This window comes from Salmo trutta, chromosome 37 (genome assembly GCF_901001165.1).
Source record: "Salmo trutta chromosome 37, fSalTru1.1, whole genome shotgun sequence".
NCBI lineage: Eukaryota > Metazoa > Chordata > Actinopteri > Salmoniformes > Salmonidae > Salmo > Salmo trutta.
This window is the reverse complement of record NC_042993.1, coordinates 31,684,931-31,710,429: the sequence shown is the minus strand read 5'-3', so window position 1 is coordinate 31,710,429 and position 25,499 is coordinate 31,684,931. Positions and strand designations below refer to the sequence as shown.

Below are 25,499 nucleotides of genomic sequence, written 5' to 3'. Positions count from 1 at the left end.
CTTCGGCTTGCAAGCCTTCCCCTTTTTCCTCCAAACATAACGATGGTCATTATGGCCAAAAAGTTATTTTTGTTTCATCAGACCAGAGGACATTTCTCCAAAAAAGTACCATCTTTGTCCCCATGTGCAGTTGCAAACAGTCTGGCTTTTTTAATGGCGGATTTGGAGCAGTGGCTTTCAGGTTACGTCGATATAGGACTCGTTCTACTGTGGATATAGATACTTTTGTACCAGTTTCCTCCAGCATCTTCACAAGGTCCTTTGCTGTTCTGGGATTGATTTGCACTTTCCGCACCAAAGTGCGTTCGTCTCTAGTACACAGAGGGTACACTGAGCGGTATGACGGCTGCGTGGTCCCATGGTGTTTATACTTGCGTACTATTGTTTGTACAGATGAACGTGGTACCTTCAGGCTTTTGGAAATTGCTCTCAACAATAAACCAGACTTGTGAGGTCTACAATTGTTTTTCTGAGGTCTTGGTTGATTTCAAGCAAAGAGGCACTGAGTTTGAAGGTAGGCCTAGAAATACATCCACAGGTACACCTCCAACTGACTCAAATGATGTCAATTAGCCTATCAGAAGCTTCTAAAGCCATGACATAATTTTCTAGATTTTTCCAAGCTGTTTAAAGGCACAGTCAACTTAGTGTATGTAAACTTCTGACCCACTGGAATTGTGATACAGTGAATTATAAGTGAAATAATCTGTCTGTAAACAATTGTTGGAAAAATTACTTGTGTCATGCACAAAGTAGATGTCCTAACCGACTTGCCAAAACTATAGTTTGTTAACAAGAATTTTGTGGAGTGGTTGAAAATAAATAGTTTTAATGACTCCAACCCAAGTGTATGTAAACTTCCGACTTCAACTGTAACTACGGTCCTGATGAAGCCAGTCCTTGTGGTTCCATCCCCTCTGGCTGGTAAGAAAATAAAATGACTGCTTCAATGAAAAACATTACATGACCTCATCATCCAAACAAGCATCGCTCAGAGGGATTTAGGACCCGGCACGAGGTAGTGCTTTCTGCGCTTTCGGAAATGAAAGTCATTCCCTAACTGCTACCAGTTCTGAGAGCCCTGTGGGAAACAGATGAGCGATTGTTGGGGGGGGGGGACAAAATGTAGTCATTTTGCTATGGGAAACATAGCTAGGAGATATTTTGAGAAGAGGAAAGGAGAGAAATATCCATTAGGTGGTATACCATGGAACTATTTTAGTCAGACAAGAGTGCGTCTTTCTCCTCACAGAAACACATCGAATCTCTCCCTCTCTGACGTAGTTTGATTAAGTCTCACTGAGTCATAGACACTGTACACAATTTGGACCTGCATACCCCACTGTACTTCCAAGTAACTGGGTTTAGTCCATCTGAAAATGAAACAAACCCTACAGAAAGAAAGATTTGGGGTTTTGTTGAGGGATATAACTGGCGTTATTTCATTCACATTTTGAGAGACTGAGACAGTAAGTGTCATGACTCATGATTTACTCTGCAGTAGGAAAAAAGGCTGCTCTTGACTTCCTGAGAAGCATCAAACACAATTTGACATCCAAAATAATGATAAGGCGTGGAAAAATAAATGTGGCAACTGATTTTCTGTGCCAAGAACATTGCAAAACTGAAACATTATATCCTTGCAGGCCCTAAAGAGGCGGAATTCAACTTGATTGTTAAACCATATTACTGTGACTAACAGCTCACCTCACCATTTTACTGTCCGACTAGAGCTGGGTTTTCCAATAGGCTGCCCACAGGCCAAATTTGGCCCTCGGGTGATTTTATTTGGACCCCCAAGTTCTTTTTGCAAAAATAAAATATTTGTCTTTGGACATAAAGACTAAAATCACCAGGAAAATCTGAGTTATTTTAATTTAGGAAGCTCACTACTATTCCCACGCATAAATAGAGAGGCATATGTGATCGTATCGCAATGTAATCAAGGTTGGAAATGATTCTGTTTTTGTCAAATACTATATCTGTTTGGGATACTTGCGGTCAATTTGCAGTGTAGACATTATTTATAACTATGTACTCACCCTCCGACCATCCGCTCAAGGAAATATCAACCCAGGGTTGAATGTAATTGGAGACCCCTGCACATGAGGCAATAACACTTCAGACATGCATAGAAATGGCAGAGGTGCAAAATGAGTCAACACTGCCACATATCCTATATTCTACCATTTGGAAGCATACACTCACGCTAACGTAATGACAACATCAAACTGCACATTGATGACAGCATAGCTATCCGCATTTAGCAAAATGTAGCATAGTGTTCTGTATATATTAATGATGTTGCTCTTACTGCTGGTGATTCTCTGATCCACCTCTACGCAGACGACACCATTCTGTATACTTCTGGCCCTTCTTTGGACACTGGGTTAACAAACCTCCAGATGAGCTTCAATGCCATACAACTCTCCTTCCATGGCCTCCAACTGCTTTTAAATGCAAGTAAAACTAAGTGCATGCTCTTCAACCGATCGCTGCCTGCACCCCCCGCCCATCTATCATCACTACTCTGGACGGCTCTGACTTAGAATATGTGGACAACTACAAATACCTAGGTGTCTGGTTAGACTGTAAACTCTCCTTCCAGACTCACATTAAGAGATCTCCAATCCAAAATTAAATCTAGAATCGGCTTCCTATTTCGCAACAAAGCCTCCTTCACTTATGCTGCTAAACATACCCTCGTAAAACTGACTATCCTACCGATCGTTGACTTTGGCGATGTCATTTACAAAATAGCCTCCAACACTCTACTCAGCAAACTGGATGTAGTCTATCACAGTGCCATCCGTTTTGTCACCAAAGCCCCATATACTACTCACCACTGCGACCTGTATGCTCTCGTTGGCTGGCCCTTGCTTCATATTCGGCGCCAAACCCACTGGCTCCAGGTCACCTATAAGTCTTTGCTAGGTAAAGCCCCGCCTTATCTCAGCTCACTGGTCACCATAGCAACACCCACTCGTAGCACACGCTCCAGCAGGTACATTTCACTGGTCCTCCCCAAAGCCAACACCTCCTTTGGCCGCCTTTCCTTCCAGTTCTCTGCTGCCAATGACTGGAACGAATTGCAAAAGTCACTGAAGTTGGAGACTTATATCTCCCTCACTAACTTTAAGCATCAGCTGTCAGAGCAGCTTGCACCTGTACACAGCCCATCTGTAAATAGCCCACCCAACTACCTCATCCCCATATTGTTATTTATTTTTTTCTCCTTTGCACCCCAGTATCTCTACTTGCACATCATCTTCTGCACATCTATCAGTCCACTGTTAATGCTAAATTGTAATTATTTCGCCACTATTGGCCTATTTATTGCCTTACCTCCCTAATCTTACTACATTTGCACACACTGTATATAGATTTTTCTTTTTCTATTGTGTTATTGACTGTACGTTTGTTTATCCCATGTGTAACTCTGTTGTTTGTGTCGCACTGCTTTGCTTTATCTTGGCCAGGTCGCAGTTGTGAATGAGAACTTGTTCTCAACTGGCCTACCTGGTTAAATAAAGGTGAAATAAAAAAAATGTTACGAATTCCGTGACAGTGCCTCTTATCAGCACCCCACAACCCTTTCAAGTTGCACACTCCACTCCCCATCCAACCAGGAGTGGTGTCTGAAAGTCTATGGGTACCATAAACTGACCTCTCAAACTCTGACCTGTGTGACCTGGCCCTGATTGGTTGTCAAGCAAGTAGCTAGGGCAGTTGCTAGGGGGCCAGAAACCCTTATGACTCTCCAGGGCTCACACTACAGTCTCCTTCAAGCAAGCTCCTACACCTCAGCCCTGCCCAACACAACTGGACTCCTCCATATCTCTGTGGACTTGTAAAGGTGTGCGTGCGCCAAGTGAGTCGCGTGACGTGTATACTGTTATTCATAGTTAGTCGTATAACTACTGCCTATTGTGTGTTGCCTCTGTTTACTTTGTTACGTAATCTAGGGTTGGGCTAAGTCAACCTTTGTCCTATCGTGACTATGTACATGATATACGACGGTATCGCTCCCCTATTGCCCGCCTCAAATGATATTTTTTTTTAAATAAACGTGTAACAAAAACTCAGCTAAAACCACTGTCGGGCTATAGTGCGAAATCACATGCTACAACTGGACGAATCATGACGAAAGATAATACTGTTGAAAACCTGGGCAGAGGCTAAGTAAAGGGAAATCTTTTCTAATATCCATTTCTGGTGGAGGTTCCTCACGCCACCGGTTTGTTGGCGTCTGTGTCTGTGTGTCGTGCATACCACGATGGAGCAAAGTGGCAGTCACACAAGCCGTCTTGCCATGTTCACTCTGTGAGCCGCTCCACGCGACTAGCTGTTGAGAGCTGCATGCTCTCACTACCAGACAGATTACTCCGCAGGGCTGTGTGTGGCGTGCATGTCATAAATAAATCGACATAATGAAGTAACAGCGTCGGGATATGTGTCCGTTTCGTCTGTTTTTTTCATCAATTATGTAGATTTAAAATAGCATTATTACAATATTTCTTTCACTGGACCAAGTGGGCCACTGACGTAGATGACTGACTGGCCCGGACGGTCTCCAAAACTTCCTAGGCCAGTGGGTAGCCCTGTATGTAGAGCCCTGTATGGTAAAGGGAGATTTGATTAAACAGAGCTTAACACAATCCCAGAAGAGACGGAGGGAAAGACGGACATAAGGCTTGTTTGGACCGAGTGGTTTCAACACCTGAGAAGACAAATAATGTTCCGGGCATAATCACTTTCTAATGCCTTAATCAAAACAGTCAACAGTGAGCTTGAGTATCTCACAACTTGATTTATTTGACTCTTATCACCCAAAGCTATCAATGTGTGGAACTTATAGGCTTTGTTAAGAGGACATTCAGTTGTGAAGGCCGTCTATCCCTGCTCTAAAGGTCTAAGAAAACGATGTAGACCAGAGGCAGGTGCCCGAGGCCAGAGAGGACAGCCAACCAGAGGACAGGACACAGGCCAGGCCAGAGGCTGTCAGCAGTTTACGGCCCATTTGGACCAGCTGGTTCACACTTGCGATTGAATCTGGTGAACTCACTCACACTCAGTCCAGAGCCAAGCGGCCAGGGCATAGTTTGTTTGCCGTTCTGTTCTCACACAAAAATAACAATCCATATGTCACCAAGGAGACGAAAAGGCTGACAGAAGGCCATTGAGAATGCTTGAGGAAACTGAGGAAAGACGTGTTGTTGTAAACACACCTCGCCTACAAACACACATCACCTGGGTCAGATGGACTCCTTCACTCACCCGCTGCTCTATAGAGGATCTTGGGCTCGAAGAATATGCAGGGGTTCTGATCTGCGATGCACGACAGCAGCAGTCCCTTACACTGGACCGGACCTCTGGGTATTACAACCTGGAGTGAAATACATAGATAGTACATTACCCTTTCACACTATCGTGCCAACCTGAACTGTTCGGACATTTTCTTATAACGTTGTCCTTTTTCAGCACGCTTCCAGCAACTGTTAAGGGAGTGTACCCAGGACAACAGTCCAGCTTGCCTTGACTTAGTAGTGCAAATAGGGCGTTTCTGTACCAACACAGACCATACTATTGAACTGGTACGCAAACAAACGACACAGATGATGTGCAACTGGGTGGAACGCAGAAGCCGGCTTCCTCTATATCCGAGCTAGACATTTGAGCCTTCTCTGGACCCCTTGCAGTGTTTATTACCTTGACCTTTGAAAAAGACAACGGAGGATGTTTACTGTACTGACAATGGCTGTAAAGCGCTAACTGATGCTGTGGTGCTTGGCTGCGTAGGAGAACTTTAGGCTTGTATTCCTTTGATGATGGTGGGGGGGGGGGGGGTGAATCATATTTGACATTTTTAGCACGCACTCCCTCCGAGCGTACGTGCATTAAATGCCAGCTTAATCACACGCGCTCACAGATCAGCCGGTTGAACCCCAGGTGACAGCACAGGGCGCACAGTGAGTCAGGGATTTATTTGAGAGAGTCCACGTGCATCATTTCCCCTTTCATTTCTGTGGATGTAAAGCAATACGCAGCAGCCACCTGGGTTTGGAAATTAAGGGAGTGGGCGCATGAATGGGTCAATAGCAATTTGAGGTAGATCTTTTTCTACCCTCATCAAATCAACAATTCAAACAGTCCAGTAGGTGTCAAAGCAAGGTACATACACGGAGATAGACTACACCAAAAATGTGTGTAATAAGTGCAGTGCAGTGAAGCGAAGAGAGAGGTTGGCTAACTGACACAGGGAGAAAGACGTGTGTGCCTTAGATCATAAAGACAGGCTCATTAAGGAAGGGGCAAGCAGTGCAGAAGTAAATAGGTTATAAGGTGCTTTAAGAGTACCGAGTACAGGTGAGGTGGAGAAGTGAGCGAGTGGAGGATGGGATGGGGGGGAGAGAGGGGGGGAAGGCGATAGGGATGAGTGTCTAACCTTGATGCCTGGGCAGTGGGCGAAGAAGGCCTCTGGACTCTGGGAATGGTAGAGCGAGCCGTGGCCCACGCAACCCCACGGCGCCCGGATGGTGAGGTTCCCGCAGTCAAATAGGTTGCCGGAGCGATAGCGGTACTTGGCTGCTTCGTTTACAATCTGAAGACAGACAGACAGACCGAGAGACATGAATAATAAGATCACCACTCATTCCGTTGGTCAGTCAGAGCTAGACATTCATAACAATACCTCAGTCTCCCACAACAGAAAGACTTGGACCTCACATGATCGTGTAGGCTCGGCCTTCATTTACGGCTCTCTGTCACCTTCGGCTGCATGGCAAATGGCTCAGCAAAACACAAAAAGACAACGCCCAAGGACCAGTACGCCCTTCCCACCTCCGAGGGGCCAAACCTCTCCAACAGAAACCAGAGAATTGACTACAGAAATGTGTGTAAGGTACCAAACATGGCTGCAATAGTGTTATTCTATATACAACTTAGCTTCAGAGTTGTATTCAGATGACATCTATATGGATGTCTGATCTCTATTGTTACTTGTAGTTGCTCAGTGTGACCTCTGTTGACACTATAAAAATTGTCCTACCCAGCCCACCCCCTCAGGTCATCACACATAGATGTGACCCACTTCCTAGAGGATGTTGGCTGGTTTGATGCAATATCTCGGTTTAGTCAACAATTGATTTTTGAATAGATCTGGTAATAAATGGGATGAAGATCTGTTGTTCTTGCTCTTCTCCTGTATCCTGCCCATGGAATAAGGTTGTATGGACTTTGTGAGCTACCCAGGCCCATGCCCTGAGTAGGTCTGCTTAGTTCATGCTTTGTCTCGTAAGTTAGTTAACCTCAAGATGTATATGACTAGAATTATGCTTTGTTAATGTCAGTATTGCCTTGTATGTGACTCTATTCATTTTACACAGCTATTAAATAATACTTGCTTTGATATTCGCTTATCATGAGTTCATGACCATTCCATAATACTTGATTTCACAATAAAATGTTAAACGGAGTCAGATAAACACTTGAATTAGGCCAATTGCATTGTCTTAATACAGGGTCGCATGTGAGGTAAATATTGAGAACACCTGCTCTTTCCATGACAGACTGACGAAGTGAATCCAGGTGAAAGCTATGATCGACCCCTTATTGATGTCACTTGTTAAATCCACTTCAAATCAGTGTAGATGAAGGGGACAAGTTAAAAAATATATTTTTAAGCCTTGAGACATGGATTGTTTGTGTGTGCCATTCAGAGGGTGAATGGGCAAGACAAAATATTTAAGTGCCTCTGAACGCGGTATGGTGGTAATTGCCAGGTGCATCGGTTTGTGTCAAGAACAGCATCGCTGATGGGTTTTTCACGCTCAACAGCTTCCAGTGTGTATCAAGAATGGTCCACCCCCAAAAGGACATCCAGCCAACTTGACATCTGTGGGAAGCATTGGAGTCAACATGGGCCAGCATCCCTGTGGAACACTTTTGACACCTTGTAGATTCCATGCCCCGACAAATTGAGTCTGTTCTGAGGGCAACTCAATATAAGTAAGGTGTTCTTAATGTTTTATACACTGAGCATATTCACAATGCATTCAGAAAGTGTTCAGACCCATTGACTTTCTTCACATTTTGTTACGCTACAGCCTTATTCTAAAATGTATTAAAATAGTTTTTCCCCCTCATCGATCTCAAATCAAATTGTATTTGTCACGTGCGCCAAACATACAGGTGTAGACCTTACCGTGAAATGTTTACCTACAAGCCCTTAACCAACAACGCCGATGGGGGAAAAAAAAAAGGAGTTTATAAAATATTTTCTAAATAAACTAAAGTAAAAAATAAAAAGTAACAAAATAAAGAGGCTATATACAAGGGGTACTGGTACTGAGTCAATGTGCGGGGGTAAAGGTTAGTTGAGGTAATTTGTACATGTAGGTAGGGGTACAGTGACTATTTATAGATAATAAACAGCAAGTAGCAGCAGTGTAAAAACAAAGGGAGTGTCTATGTAAATAGTCTGGGTGGCCATTTGACACACAATATCCCATAACGACAAAGCAATAACAGGCCCTTTTTTTTTTGCAAATGTATTAAAACATTTTAAAAACTGAAATATCACATTTATATAAGTGTTCAGACTCTTTACTCAGTACTTTGTTGAAGATCCTTTGGCAGCGATTACAGCATCGAGTCTTCTTGGGTATGATGCTACAAGCTTGGCACACCTGTATTTGGGGAGTTTCTGCCATTCTTCTCAGCAGATCCTCTCAAGCTTTGTCAGGTTGGATGGGGAGCGTCACTGCACAGCTATTTTCAGGTCTCTCCAGAGATGTTCGATTGGGTTCAAGTCCGAGCTCTGGCTGGGCCACTCAAAGACATTCACAGACTCGTCCCGAAGCCATTCCTGCATTGTCTTCGCTATGTACTTCGGGTTGATGTCCTGTTGGAAGGTGAACCGTCGCCCCAGTCTGAGCTCCTGAGCAGGTTTTCATCAAGGTTCTCTCTGTACTTTGCTCTGTTCGTCTTTCCCTCGATCCTGACTAGTCTCCTAGTCCCTGCTGCTGAAAAACATCCCTACAGCATGATGCTGCCACCACCATGCTTTACCGTAAGGATGCTGCCAGGTTTCCTCCAGACGTGACGCTTGGCTTTCAGGCCAAAGAGTTCAATTTTGGTTTCATCAGACCAGAGAATTTTGTTTCTCATGGTCTGAGAGTCCTTTAGGTGCCTTTTGGTAAACTGCAAGCGGGCTGTCATGTTCCTTTTACTGTGGAGTGGCTTCCATCTGGCCACTCTACCATAAAGGCCTGATTGTTGGAGTACTACAGAGATGGTTGTCCTTCTGGAAGGTTCTCCCATCTCCACAGAGGAACTCTGGAGCGTTGTCAGAGTGACCATTGGGTTCTTGGTCACCTCCCTGACCAAGGCCCTTCTCCCACGATTGCTCAGTTTGGCTGGGCAGCCAGCTCTAAGAGGAAGAGTTTTGGTGGTTCCAAACTTTTTCCATTTAAGAATGATGGAGGCCACGGTGTTCTTGGGGACCTTCAATGCTGCAGAATATTTTTGGTACCCTTTCCCAGAAAGCTCGGAACTCTAAGGACAATTCCTTCGACGTCATGGCTTGTTTTTTGTTCTGACATGCACTGTCAACTATGGGGCCTTATATAGACAGGTGTGTGTGTGCGCCTTTCCAAATCATGTCCAATCAATTGAATTTACCACAGGTGGACTCCAATTAAGTTGTTAAAACAGCTTAAGGATGACCAATGGAAACAGGGTGCATTTGAGCACAATTTCGAGTCTCATAGCAAAGGGTATGAATATTTATGTAAATAATGTATTTCTGGGGTTTTTGTACGTTTCCAAAAATGTCTCAAGGCGTGTTTTTGCTTTGTCATTATGGGGTATTCTGTGTAGATTGATGAGGAAAAATATATATTTTCCATTTTATAATAAGGCTGTAACATAACAAAAATGTGGAAAAAGTGAAGGGGTCTGAATACTTTCCAAACGCACAGCAAATACTAGAGGTCGACCGATTAATCGGCATGGCAGATTAATTAGTGCCGATTTCAAGTTTTCATAACAATCGTAATTGGCCTTTTTTGAAGCCGATTATGGCTGATTACATTGTCATCCTCGAGGAGACACCGTGGCAGGCTGACCACCTGTTACACGAGTGCAGCATCAAAAGAACCTTGTGGCTGCAAGGAGCCAAGGTAAGTTGCTAGCTAGCATTAAACTTATTTTATAAAAAACTATCAATCTTCACATAATCACTAGTGGACTACACGCGGTTGATGATATTACTAGGTTAACTAGCTTGTCCTGCGTTGCATATAATCAATGCGGTGCCTGTTAATTTATCATGGAATCACAGCCTACTTCAACTTTTCCAAACAGGTGATGATTTAACAAAAAGCGCATTCGCGAAAAAAAGCACAATCGTTGTACAAAAAAATGTACCTAACCATAAACATCAATGCCTTTCTTAAAAGCAATACACATAAGTATATTTAAACCTGCATATTTAGTTAAAAGAAATTCGTTAGCAGGCAATTTTAACTAGGGAAATTGTCACTTCTCTTGCATTCAGTGCAAGCAGAGTCAGGGTATATGCAGCAGTTTGGGTGCCTGGCTCATTGCGAACTGTGTGAAGACCATTTCTTCCGAACAAAGACCAATTAATTTGCCAGAATTTTACAAAAATATGACATAACATTGAAAGTTGTGCAATGTAACAGCAATATTTAGACTTAGGGTTTGATAAAATACGGAACAGTTCCGTATTTCACTGAAAGAATAAACTTTTTGTTTTCGAATTGATAGTTTCCGGATTTGACCATATTAATGACCAAAGGCTCGTATTTCTGTGTGTTTATTATATTATAATTAAGTCTATGACTTGATATTTGATAGAGCAGTCTGACTGAGCGGTGGTAGGCAGCAGCAGGCTCGTAAGCATTCATTCAAACAGCACTTTACTGCGTTTGACAGCAGCTCTTAGCAATGCTTGCTGCACAGCGCTGTTTATGACTTCAAGCCTATCAACTCCTGAGATTAGGCTGGCAAAACTAAAGTGCCTGTAAGAACATCCACTAGTCAAAGGTATATGAAATACAAATGGTATAGAGAGAAATAGTTGACGCGTCATAATTCCTATAATAACTACAACCTAAAACTTCTTAACTGGGAATATTGAAGACTCATGTCAAAAGGAACCACCAGCTTTCATATATTCTCATGTTCTGAGCAAGGAACTTAAACGTTAGCTTTTTTACATGGCACATATTGCACTTTTACTTTATTCTCCAACACTGTTATTGCATTATTTAAATCAAATGGAACAAGTTTCATTATTTATTTGAGACTAAATTGATTTTATTTATGTATTAAGTTCAAATAAAAAAAAAATATTCATTGTTCATTCAGTATTGTTGTAATTGTCATTATTACAAATATATCTATCTATATAAAAACTGACCGATTAATCGGAATCAGCTTTTTTTGATCCTCCAATAATCGGTATCGATATTGAAAAATAATAAAATCGGTCGACCTCTAGTAAACACTTATATCAAATATTACCACACAACAATTGACCTTACCCACCACGAAAAACTACACTGCTCAAAAAAATAAAGGGAACACTAAAATAACATATGCTTGATCTGAATGAATGAAATAATCTTATTAACTACTTTTTTCTTTACATAGTTGAATGTGCTGACAACAAAATCACACAAAAATAATCAATGGAAATCCAATTTATCAACTCATGGAGGTCTGGATTTGGAGTCACACTCAAAATTAAAGTGGAAAACCACACTACAGGCTGATCCAACTTTGATGTAATGTCCTTAAAACAAGTCAAAATGAGGCTCAGTAGTGTGTGTGGCCTCCACGTGCCTGTATGACTTTCCTACAATGCCTGGGCATGCTCCTGATGAGGTGGCGGATGGTCTCCTGAGGGATCTCCTCCCAGACCTGGACTAAAGCATCCGCCAACTCCTGGACAGTCTGTGGTGCAACGTGGCGTTGGTGGATGGAGCAAGACATGTCCCAGATGTGCTCAATTGGATTCAGGTCTGGGGAACGGGCAGGCCAGTCCATAGCATCAATGCCGTCCTCTTGCAGGAACTGCTGACACACTCCAGCCACATGAGGTCTAGCATTGTCTTGCATTAGGAGGAACCCAGGGCCAACCGCACCAGCATATGGTCTCACAAGGGGTCTGAGGATCTCATCTCGGTACCTAATGGCAGTCAGGCTACCTCTGGCGAGCACATGGAGGGCTGTGCGGCCCCCCAAAGAAATGCTACCCCACACCATGACTGACCCACCGCCAAACCGGTCATGCTGGAGGATGTTGCAGGCAGCAGAACGTTCTCCACGGCGTCTCCAGACTCTGTCACGTCTGTCACATGTGCTCAGTGTGAACCTGCTTTCATCTGTGAAGAGCACAGGGCGCCAGTGGCGAATTTGCCAATGTTGGTGTTCTCTGGCAAATGCCAAACGTCCTGCACGGTGTTGGGCTGTAAGCACAACCCCCACCTGTGGACGTCGGGCCCTCCTACCACCCTCATGGAGTCTGTTTCTGACCGTTTGAGCAGACACATGCACATTTGTGGCCTGCTGGAGGTCATTTTGCAGGGCTCTGGCAGTGCTCCTCCTGCTCCTTCTTGCACAAAGGCGGAGGTAGCGGTCCTGCTGCTGGGTTGTTGCCCTCCTACAGCCTCCTCCACGTCTCCTGATGTACTGGCCTGTCTCCTGGTAGCGCCTCCATGCTCTGGACACTACGCTGACAGACACAGCAAACCTTCTTGCCACAGCTCGCATTGATGTACCATCCTGGATGAGCTGCACTACCTGAGCCACTTGTGTGGGTTGTAGACTCCGTCTCATGCTACCACTAGATTGAAAGCACCGCCAGCATTCAAAAGTGACCAAAACATCAGCCAGGAAGCATAGGAACTGAGAAGTGGTCTGTGGTTATCACCTGCAGAACCACTCCTTTATTGGGGGTGTTTTGCTAATTGCCTATAATTTCCACCTGTTGTCTATTCCATTTGCACAACAGCATGTGATATTTATTGTCAATCAGTGTTGCTTCCTAAGTGGACAGTTTGATTTCACAGAAGTGTGATTGACGTGGAGTTACATTGTGTTGTTTAAGTGTTCCCTTTATTTTTTGAGCAGTATATTAAAGACCACAGGTTCTGAGGGGTCTTTTTGGTCTGTAGTTAATATATTACTTGCCAATACATTCCGACTATAATATAAAGTACCTCGGAACTGGATTTCAGAACTATTTTCCCCCTACGTATTCACGGTTGACAGAACCTGACCCTTCCACTGATGGTGTCCAAGGCTCTATCTCATCCAATATTCAGAAAGACAATTCTTTCTGGATTTTATGCATCTCTGGGGGCCATTTTGGACTCCCTCGTTTTAACTGAGAGTAAAGAGCGAGAGGAGAGTAGTGTGTGTGTGTGTGTGTGTGTGTGTGTGTGTGTGTGTGTGTGTGTGTGTGTGTGTGTGCTATTTAGAGTAGAAATGCGTCAGCAGATAGCGTTAAAAGCTAATGTGTGGTTGGCATCTGGCCAAATTGCACCTCAATTATAAATGTTTTGCTTTTTTTGACAGCGTTTGATTACAGCGTTTGATTGTGGAAGCCTAATCACATATGAGCAGAGAACTCACTAGAGAAAATAGTATATTTACACTAATAACACAAGATTGACATGGATGCAAATGAGGCAGGTGTTTGTTGGTGGGTGAAAACATATACGCATGAGAGAAGCAGAAATGGGAAATGGATTCCAGTAGTCCCTGATCAAATCTGTTCCCGTCACACGAGAGGCTGGGCTATGATGACAACAAATAAGACCATCTGTGTAATCAAACAGGCAAACAAGTGACTGAGAAATTACACTTTATGAACAGAGAGCACTCAGACTGGCTGACCTGGTCGAAGGCAGGGTAAATGTAGTCGGCAAACTGGATCTCAGCGATGGCCGTGGCGCCGGCAACCGCCGCACCGATTCCAAATCCTACAATGCCTTGCTCACACAGAGGAGTGTTGAAGACACGGTCTTTACCTGGAGAGAGAAAGAGGGGAGAGGGTTACTCAGTTATCATCTACCAAGGGGGCTGATGAGGACAAATAAGAGCACACCCATATCAACCAACGGAGAGAGTTTGTGCTGTGTACTTCTGACTAATTGATTCAAAAACATCCACTCATTCATTTTTAATTAGGGATGAAATCCAAGCAAAATACAGTGTAATAGGGCCAGGGCACATGATGGATGACAAGGTGTGTCTGTCACCCCCCCCACCTAACCAACACTTGCTTCATAAGTGTGTTTAATCATTGCAGTGTCTCCTTAAAATAGCATCTGGACTTAAAATAAGTGAAGTGATACACAGAGACAGAGGACTCCTCCTCAACTGGAGCAAAGTCGGCTGTGACGCACTAAAAAGCCCTAGTCTGAAAAATAAACACAAAAACTATTTTTCCATCCTCCACTCTATAATCTTGACAGCGAGCCGCAGGACTGGGGCTCTACATTTGGGGAGGAATGTTATTTTGGTTCTCTTGCTTTGTTTAATTGCCAAGAAGCAAGTTTTTTTTTTTCTTTGATCCCTCCGAACCTGGTTTCTGTCCCGTCCAGGGAGACCTGACCTCAAGCGCCCTCCTCTCACCACAGACCGGACACCATTAGAGCACCGCAAGCCCCTCAGAAATGAATAATTAGGCCAAACCATCACAGTCCAATCAGAACCTTGTGTACTTGTAAAACACAGCCAGAGTAAACAACAAATACATCTGGTGGTCAATGAGTGACACAGTGAGCTCCAAACGTATTGGGACAGTGACAATTGTTTTGTTGTTTTGGCTCTGTACTCCAGAACTTTGGATTTGAAATGATACAATGACTGACTATGTGGAGTGCAGACTGTCAGCTTTAATTTGAGGGTTTTTTCATCAATATCGGGTGAACCGTTTAGAAATTACAGCACTTTTACAGTCTCCCAATTTCAGGGGACCACAAATTCACTTGTGTATTAAAGTAGTTAAAACTTGAGTATTTGATCCCATATTCCTAGCACGCAATGACTACATCAAAGCTTGTGACTCTACAAACGTGTTGGATGCATTTTCTGTTTGTTCTTGGTTGTGTTACAGATGCTGTATTATGTCATTTTGGAGTCACTTCTACATGAATGTGGATGCTAGCTACCACGATTACGGATAGGCCTGAATGAATCGTGAATAATGATGAGTGAGAATGTTACAGACGCACAAATATCATACCCATAACACATCACCATCACCACCTATCAACATTACAATAAGAGGGGAAGTAAACATTTTGTAAAAAAAAAAATTGTGGGGTATGATATTTTTGCATCTGTAACATTCTCACTCATTAATGTGGAAGTGTTAATAAACATTCTATTCTTAGTCAAAATGACACAATACATTATTTACCATTCATTTCAATTGGGCACAAACTAATCTGAAACACCACCAAAACAAAAACAGCAAATGTAGTCGCAAGCTTGATTTAATCGTTGTGTGCTAGGAATATGGGACCAAATACTAAACTTTGACTACTTTAATACACATAGGTGAATTTGTCCCAATACTTTTGGTTCCATAAATATTGTGTCACTGTCCCAATACTTTTGGTTCCAAAAATATTGTGTCACTGTCCCAATACTTTTGGAGCTCACATTAGATGAATATGCACTGCATTCGCACACGTTTGAGGCATCTATTGGCTACTCATTCACGACTGACTAATTTTCATTTCGGAGAGAAATAGAAAGACCGAGGCCGAAGTGGCTAGTCGTTGCCAGGTGAACGGCGCAGGAGACACTTCCTGTGCGCACGCTACTCAGCGGCGGAGTAATGCATCACTGAGGTGAATGAGTCAGTCAGCCACACAAATAGAGATTAGCATACTTCCCATAAAGCTGCATGTATTATAATGGTAGAGAAAGAGGGGATTTAATAAAAATCTCTCTCCGCCATCTATCTACCTAGATGAGATTAAAAATAATGATCCCTAGCAGAAGGTCAACACATCTGACGTCAAATACAACAAAAGAAAGCACAAAGAGGGAGATGTGCATTGACTTTATAAATCTAATCATATTTACACCTAGCAAGGGGTGAATCACGACTGGTGTCCACATTATGGAGAGAAGGGTAAAGTATTCTACATCAGGAGGCAGCACACAAAATATATAACGGCCATTTCAAAACCTGCACATTTATAGCAGCAGTACACCCGCACTAGTTAATCCACTCCAAAAATAATTTTATATTAGGATAATAAAATGAGGAATTCAAGTGTGCAATGAATAGCCTAACAGCATGCACGGGCATAGCTGACAAAAATGATTACTACTATATGAAAAACGACGCGATTATTATTAAAATCAAGTTTCTATTGAAAATGTGTCTCCTTGCAATCAACATTTGTAAGCAAGCACAGCTATAGCAGGACTATCACACACAAGTTTGGAGTTTTGACCAATAGGTGTATGCATGAAAATGGTTCTCTGCTGCCATCTGGTGGTATCACAATGTCATTAATATTAAATCAACACAAACATACTGATAAATTTGTCCAAAATGGTAAGGGGAAAGTATTCAGCCTCTTACCATATTTGTCTCGGAGACCCACGGTGCAACGAAATACTCCACCAAAGGCGACATCTTCCCCAAAGATGACTGAAGGACAGATACAGGTACATCTCATATTGATTGACAAAGTAACACATATGCAATTTAGAAATATTAGGCCTGTCTTATTCACGCATATCTTCCAAAACATTGATGAATATATCAACACATTAAATGACAATCCAGACCAGTTTTATTACCTGCGGTGGGGTCGCTGGCGAGAGTGTTGTCCAAGGCACTGGTCACAGACTGAAATAAGTTCATCTTTGTAGTGGGGCCTACAAGAAGTTGGGAGAATTTTATGGAGCGATTAAAAAGTACCAACAGAAATTATTTGAAATCCACATTTTTTAATTTGTATATAGATATTGAATATGTAACGAACAGATGGAATCGTTTAATTCATACATTTTACTTATTTTCATTTGAAACTGAATTGAATGAATATTGCATTCAGATTTCAAATTCAATTTAGGTTTATATTTAAATTCTATATCAGTTTCAATATGATAACTAATCGCATTCATTGCATGTGTATCAAGTCTACAAACTATAATTTCCAGTTTTAGCAAAGATACATGCAGGCATGTCATGGCTTTAGAAGCTTCTGATAGGCTAATTGACATCATTTGAGTCAATTGGAGGTGTACCTGTGGATGTATTTCAAGGCCTACCATCAAACTCAGTGCCTGTTTGCTTGATATCATGGGAAAATCAAAATAAATCAGCCAAGACCTCAGGAAAACAATTGTAGACCTTCACAAGTCTGGTTCATCCTTGAGAGCAATTTCCAAACGCCTGAAGGTACCACGTTCATCTGTACCAACAATAGTATGCAAGTATAAACACCATGGGACCACACAGCCGTCATACTGCTCAGGAAGGAGACGCGATCTGTCTCCTAGAGATGAACGTATTTTGGTGCGAAAAGTGCAAATTAATCCCAGAACAGCAGCAAAGGACTTTGTGAAAATGCTGGAGGAAACGGGTACAAAAGTATCTATATCCACAGTAAAACGAGTCCTATATCAACATAACCTGAAAGGCCGCTCAGCAAGGAAGAAGCCACTGATCCAAAACCGCCATTAAAAAAGCCACACTATGGTTTGCAACTGCACATGGGGACAAAGATCATATTTTTTGGAGAAATGTCCTCTGGTCTGATGAAACAAAAATAGAACTGTTTGGCCATAATGAACATCGTTATGTTTGGAGGAAAAAGGGGGATGCCTGCAAGCCGAAGAACACCATCCCAACCGTGAAGCACGGGGGTGGAAGCATCATGTTGTGGGGGTGCTTTGCTGCAGGAGGGACTGGTGCACTTCACAAAATATCATGAGGAAGAAAAATTATGTGGATATATTGAAGCAACATCTCAAGACATCAGTTAGGAAGTTAAAGCTTGGTCGCAAATGGGTCTTCCAAATAGACAATGACCCCAAGGATACTTCCAAAGTTGTGGCAAAATGGCTTAAGGACAACAAAGTCAAGGTATTGGAGTGGCCATCACAAAGCCCTGACCTCAATCCTATAGAGAATTTGTGGGCAGAACTGAAAAAGCGTATGTGAGCAAGGAGGCTTACAAACCTGACTCAGTTACACCAGCTCTGTCAGGAGGAATGGGCCAAAATTCAGCTTACTTATTGTGGGAAGCTTGTGGAAGGCTACCTGAAACATTTGACCCAAGTTAAACAATTTAAAGGCAATGCTACCAAATACTAATTGAGTGTATGTAAACTTCTGACCCACTGGGAATGTGATGAAATAAATAAAAACTGAAATAAATACTCGCATATCTGGTGTATATGCGAGTAAAACAGTCACACCTTAGCATTCAGATTCAGTTTGCAAATTCAGATCAAACGCGCCGTGTTAAATAGGTTTCTGGCAGTTTCTGAAGCCAATGTTGCCAATCATTTTAATGATTAATTAATTGTCAAAGTGGGCAAACTTAGGCAGGAAATGTCAACAACGAACAGTGAGCCATCATACTCAAACATAAAAAGACAAATATTGAAAGAAAAGCAATGTAAGTTGGGATTTTGTAAGGTTAGTGTGGGAGAGGTGGAAACAATATTGTTATCGATCAACTATAACAAACCTCCTGGCATTGACAACTTTGATGGAAAGCTGCTGAGGATGGTAGCTCACTCAACAGCCAATCCTGTGTCATATCTTTAAAATCAGAGCCTAGAGGAAAGTCTTTGTCCTCAGGCCTGGAGGGAAGGCAAAGTCATTCCACTACCCACGAGTGGTAAAGCGGCCATTTCTGGTTCTAACAGCAGACCTATCAGCTTGCTACCAGCTCTTAGCAAACTGTTGGAAAACATTGTGTTTGACCAAATACAATGCCATTTCTCTGTAAACAAATTAACAACAGACTTTCAGCATGATTATAGAGAAGAGCACTCAACATGTGCCGCACTGACGAATGGCTTAAGATTGGTTGAAAGTAACTGACAATAGGAAGATTGTGGAAGCTGTACTGTTAGATATCATTGCAGCCTTTGATATTATTGACAATAACCTTTTGAGAAAACATACAGTACCAGTCAAAAACGTTAGGACACACCTACTCATTTCAAAGGGTTCTCTCTATCAAGACTGTTGGAAAAGCATTCCAGGTGAAGCTGGTTGAGAAAATTCCAAGTGTGTGCAAAGCTGTCATCAAGGCAAAGGGTGGCTACTTTGAAGAAACTCAAATTTAAAACATATTAAAAATAAACAAATATATTTGTTTAACACTTTTTTGGTTACTACATGATTCCATGTGTTATTTCATAGTTTTGATGTTATTCTACAATGCAGAAAATAGTACAAATAAAAACCTTTGAATGACTAGGTGTGTCCAAACTTTTGACTGGGACTGTATGTAGTATGGCTTTTCAACCTCTGCCATATCATAGATTAAGAGCTATCGAATAGAACATAGATGGTTACCTTTAAATAGAAGCTCCTCTAATATCAAACATGTAAAGTGTGGTGTACCGCAGGGCAGTGCTCGAGGCCCTCTACTATTTTCTATTTTTAGCAATGACCTGCCACTGGCATTAAACAAAGCACATGTGTCCATGTATGCTGCTGATTCAATCATATACGCATCAGCAACCCCAGCTACTGAAGTCACTGAAACCCTTAACAAAGAGTTTGTCTGTTTTGGTATGGGTAGCCAGAAATAAACTGGTCCTGAACATCTCTAAAATGAAGAGCATTGTATCATTACCTACAGTTGAAGTTGGAAGTTTACATACACCTTAGCAAAATACGTTTAAACTCAGTTTTTCACAATTCCTGACATTTAATCCTAGTAAATATTCCCTGTCTTAGGTCAGTTAGGATCCCCACTTTATTTTAAGAATGTGAAATGTCAGAATAATAGTAGAGAGAATTATTTATTTCAGCTTTTATTTCTTTCATCACATTCCAATTGGGTCAGAAGTTTACATACACTCAATTAGTATTTGGTAGCATTTCCTATAAATTGTTTAACTTGGGTCAAACATTTCAGGTAGCCTTCCACAAGCTTCCCACAATACGTAGGGTAAATTTTGGCCCATTCCTCATTACAGAGCTGGTGTAACTGAGTCACGTTTGTAGGCCTCCTTGCTCGCACATGCTTTTTCAGTTCTGTCCACAAATTTTCTATAGGATTGAGGTCAGGGCTTTGTGATGGCCAATCAAATACCTTGACTTTGTTGTCCTTAAGCCATTTTGCCACAACCTTGTAAGTATGCTTGGGGTTATTGTCCATTTGGAAGACCCATTTGCGACCAAGCTTTAACTTCCTGACTGATTTCTTAAGATGTTGCTTCAATATATCCACATCATTTTCCTTCCTCATGGTGCCATCTATTTTGTGAAGTGCACCAGTCCCTCCCGCAACAAAGCACCCCCACAACATGATGCTGCAACCCCCGTGCTTCACGGTTGGGATGGTGTTCTTCGGCTTGCAAGCATCCCCCTTTTTCCTCCAAATATAACAATGGTCATTATGGCCAAAAAGTTCTATTTTTGATTCATCAGACCAGAGGACATTTCTCCAAAAAGTATGATATTTTCCCCATGTGTAGTTGCAAACCATAGTCTGGCTTTTTTAACCTGTTACATCTAGGGGGCAGTAATTTCACGGCTGGATAAAAAACGTACCCGATTTAATCTGATTATTAGTCCTGCCCAGAAACTGGAATATGCATATAATTATTAGCTTTGGAGAGAAAACACTCCAAAGTTTCTGAAACTGTTTGAATGGTGTCTGTGAGTATAACAGAACTCCTATGGCAGGCAAAAACCTGAGATGCTTCTGTTCAGGAAGTACCCTGTCTGAACATTTCTTGCCCTTCTTTATTATCTCTGTCGTTTACAAAGGATCTCTGCTCTTACGTGACACTTCTCACGTCAACAATGGAGTCTCACAGCCCGGGAAAAACAGGAATGATGTCATTCAAAGCCCTGGCTGAAGCACACGAGAGCAAATGCTGAGTGGTCAGTCAATGGACTAAGCCTTAGGCGCGTGACACGCCCCGCCCCCGGCTTTTGGTTTTTTCCTCAGTTTACAGACAGGCAGATTCCCGGTCGGAATATTATCGCTTCTCTACGAGATAAATTGCATAAATATTGGTTTTAAACAGCGGTTGACATGCTTCGAAGTACGGTAATGGAATATTTCGAAATTTTTTGTCATATTTTGCGTCATGCTCGTGGCCGAGATTTAGCGTTGGGATAGTGTCTAGAACGCACGAACAAAACGTCGCTGTTTGGATATAACGATGGATTATTTGGGACCAAACCTACATTTGTTATTGAAGTAGAAGTCCTGGCAGTGTATTCTGATGAAGAACAAGCAAGGTAAGAACATTTTTCTTATAGGAAATGTGATTTTGGTGAAGGCTACACTGGGTGGGTGTCTAAATAGCTAGCCCTGTAACGCCGGGCTATGTACTTACATTATTGCAAAATGTGCTTCATCCGAAAAGCTATTTTAAAATCGGACATATCGAGTGCATAGAGGAGTTCTGTATCTATAATTCTTAAAATAATTGTTATGCTTTTTGTGAACGTTTATCGTGAGTAATTTAGTAAAATCACCGGAAGTGTTCGGTGGGAATGCTAGTTCTGAACGTCACATGCTAATGTAAAAAGCTGGTTTTTGATATAAATATGAACTTGATTGAACAGACATGCATGTATTGTATAACACAATGTCCTAGGTGTGTCATCTGATGAAGATCATCAAAGGTTAGTGCTGCATTTAGATATGGTTTGGGTTTATGTGACATGATATGCTAGCTTGAAAAATGGCTGTGTGATTATTCCTGGCTGGGTACTCTGCTGACATAATCTAATGTTTTGCTTTCGCTGTAAAGCCTTTTTGAAATCGGACAGTTTGGTTAGATAAAGGAGAGTCTTGTCTTTAAATAGCTGTAACATAGTCATATGTTTGAAAAGTGTAAGTTTTCGGATTTAGAGGAGTTTGAATTTCGCGCCCCGCCCATCATTGGATATTGGAGCAGACGTTCCGCTAGCGGAACGTGTAGATGTAAGAAGTTAATGGTGGTTTTGGAGCGGCCTTTCAGGTTATGTCGATATAGGACTCGTTTTACTGTGGATATAGATACTTTTGTACCCGTTTCCTCCAGCATCTTCACAAGGTCCTTTGCTGCTGTTCTGGGATTAATTTGCACTTATAGCACGTTCATCTCTAGGAGACAGAACGCGTCTCCTTCCTGAGCGGTATGACGACTGCATGGTCCCATGGTGTTTATACTTGCGTACTATTGTTTGTACAGATGAACGTGGTACCTTCAGGCGTTTGGAAATTGCTCCCAAGGATGAAACAGACTTGTGGAGGTCTACAATTCTTTTTCTGAGGTCTTGGCTGACTTTTTTTGATTTTCCCATGATGTCAAGCAAAGAGGCACTGAGTTTGAAGGTAGGCCTTGAAATACATTCACAGGTACACCTCCAGTTGACTCCAATTATGTCAATTAGACTATCAGAAGGTTCCAAAGCCATGACATCATTTTTTGGAATTTTCCAAGCTGTTTAAAGGCACTGTCAACTTAGTGTATGTAAACTTCTGACCCACTGGAATTGTGATACAGTGAAATATAAGTGAAATAATGTCTGTAAACAACAATTACTTGTTGTAAACAAAATTACTTGTGTCATGCACAAAGTAGATGTCCTAACTGACTTGCCAAAACTATAGTTTGTTAACAAGAAATTTGTGGAGTGGTTGAAAAATGTGTTTTAATGACTCCAACCTAAGTGTATGTAAACTTCCGACTTCAACTGTAAGTTCTAGACCTCAGCTGAATCTGGTAATGAATGGTGTGGCTGTTGAACAAGGAGACTAAATGAATTGACGTTACCTTAGATTGTAAGCTGTCATGGTCAAAACATAGATTCAAAGGTTGTAAAGATGGGGAGAGGTCTGTCCAATGATAAAGAGATGCTCTGCTTTTTTGACACCACAAGCCACAATGCAATTCCTGCACGCTCTAGCTTTATCTTATCTTGATTATTGTCCAGTCATATGGTCAAGTGCTGCAAAGAAAGACCTAGTTAAGCTGCAGCTGGCGCAGAACAGAGCAGCATGTCTTGCGCTTCATTGGAATCAGAGGGATAATATTAATACTATGCATGCCAGTCTCGCTTGGCTAAGAGTTGAGGAAAGACCGACTGCGTCACTTCTTGTTATTATAAGAAACATTGTGTTGGAAATTCCAAAAACCAGTGGTGGGTTAGGCGTCAAAATAAGGATGCATAAGTAGAAAATAAGCCTATACCTACTGTAAAGTATGGTGGTGGATCTGATTTTAAATGGGGCCATTTTACTTCCACTGGTCCTGGGGCCCATGTTAAGGTCAACAGCATCATGAACTTTACCTAGTACCCTGATATTTTTGTCAAAAAACCTGGTTGCCTCTGAGGCTGAAACTAGGTCGGAGGTGGATCTTCCAAGTCAATAACCCAAAGTGACCCAAAATCCAAAGAAATTGTTTATTGACCACAAAAATCTACATTTTGCAATGGCCATGTCAGAATATCAAGGATCTGGAAATATTATGTATGGAGTTCTCCAATCTCAAAAAACATTTTAGAAAAAGGCTCAGTGCCATTATCCTCACAAAAGGTGAGGTATTGAAAGGTATATTAAAAAAAAATATTAAAAACTGGGGAGAAAATCATTTTGACCCATATCTTTTTAGAAAAAATATTTTAAATTGTTAAACAAAATCTTTCTCTGAGCAATTGTTTTAGTATAAAATATACATTTCGTATTTTTTTGTTGTTGCATTCAATAAAGCACAGGATTTGTATTATTTATTTTATATTAAAAAAAATGCCAATAAGGGTGCCAATAATTTTGGACATGACTAACTGGGTTCAAACTCAAATCTACTGCACAACAACACTTTCTATGGCAAACAGAAGCAAAAGGTTCTGTGTACCCCAATGAGACTGCAACAGAGGTGCATTAGTGATCTATGCACATGATGAGCAACATTACTGCCTTCAACCTGAAGACATTAGTTTGACTGATGGGGTTTTAACCCAGGTCTCCTGTGCACCACACAATGTAACTTTTCAGGTCTCTAACCAGTTACTCATCACGCAAGCGTCGCAAGTCACAGAACCAATGCCTAGGCCTTAGCTCCGCAGGCTAACAAAGTCTTAACCCAGTCAGTCATGTTTTTTGAAAAAACATTTAACCTTTATTTAACTAAGCACGTTAGTTAAGAACAAATTCTTATTTACAATGACGGCCTACCGAGGAACAGTGCTGCCTTGTTCAGGGGCAGAGTTACAGATTTTTACCTTGTCAGCTCAGGGAATCGACAAGTACCCTTGCCAGAGACATGAAACTAAAGTAGTCAGCATGCTTCAGTTTGGCTGGCGGCTAGCCAAACCGAACGAGTGTGCTCGAATACTCCCTTAAAATACCTTTACTTGCCCTTACGAGTGGCGCAGCGGTCTAAGGCACTGCATTGCAGTGCTGAGCAGTCACTACAGCCTCGGATTCGATCCCAGGCTGTGTTACAGCCAGCCATGACCAGGAGACCCATGAGGCGGCGCCCAATTGGCCCAGTGTCATCCGGGTTAGGGGAGGGTTTGGCCGGACGGGATTTCCTTGTCTCATCGTGCTCTAGCGACTCCTTGTGGTGGACTGAGCGCCTGCAAGCTGACTTTGGTCATCATTTGGACAGTGTTTCCTCCGACACATTGGTGTGGCTGGCTTCTGGGTTAAGCAGGCAGGGTCATATTTCGGAGGACGCATGGCTCTCGACCTTCACGTCTCCCGAGTCCGTAGGGGAGTTGCAACAATGTGACAAGACTAACTACCAATGTGACAAGACTAACTACCAATTGGATACCACAAAATCACAGAGAAAATGGGGTAAAAAAATTATAATTGAAAAAAATCATTGAAAAACAAAAAACCGCAATAGTGCAGTTTGTCCCTTTTGAGACGCCGTAGCAAGTATGCACTTCCTCAAATAGTCAGAATTCTAACAAGATATCTGTCATTCATTTTGATGTTTTTGCAAAGGAGATCTTAGTCATGCAATTTTACATCCAACTAAGATGTTTGGTGCAGTATTTCTCAATGAAAAAAATGTGCATGAAAACGAGTCGTCCCAAAGACTTTATTGAAGAATCCCTACTGTTGACCAATCACCTGATTAAGGGACGTAGACTTCGACTTGCCTCTAGAAAAAAAAACGGTGTCCTCAAACAGCTGAAAAATTAACAAAAACAAGAAAATATCGTCATAATATAGTATATGCACAAACTGTTTCGGCTGGGAAGCATGCGGACACCTTAACATGTC

The 25,499-nt window shown here is 41.9% G+C and overlaps 1 protein-coding gene across 2 annotated transcripts in view; it reads right to left on the bottom strand.

The window, feature by feature from the left end:
• Nucleotides 1-25,499, bottom strand: part of LOC115177377 (2-oxoisovalerate dehydrogenase subunit beta, mitochondrial-like) — a 110,240-nt gene that overhangs the window by 75,178 nt on the left and 9,563 nt on the right. For both annotated transcript variants that reach the window (XM_029738096.1, XM_029738097.1), the window contains exons 2-6: nt 16,864-16,941; nt 16,643-16,711; nt 13,930-14,063; nt 6,446-6,601; nt 5,278-5,386 (exon numbers count right to left, since the gene is read on the bottom strand). In XM_029738096.1, coding sequence (XP_029593956.1) covers nt 5,278-5,386; nt 6,446-6,601; nt 13,930-14,063; nt 16,643-16,711; nt 16,864-16,941 — 546 coding nt within the window. The remainder of the gene's footprint in view (nt 1-5,277; nt 5,387-6,445; nt 6,602-13,929; nt 14,064-16,642; nt 16,712-16,863; nt 16,942-25,499) is intronic.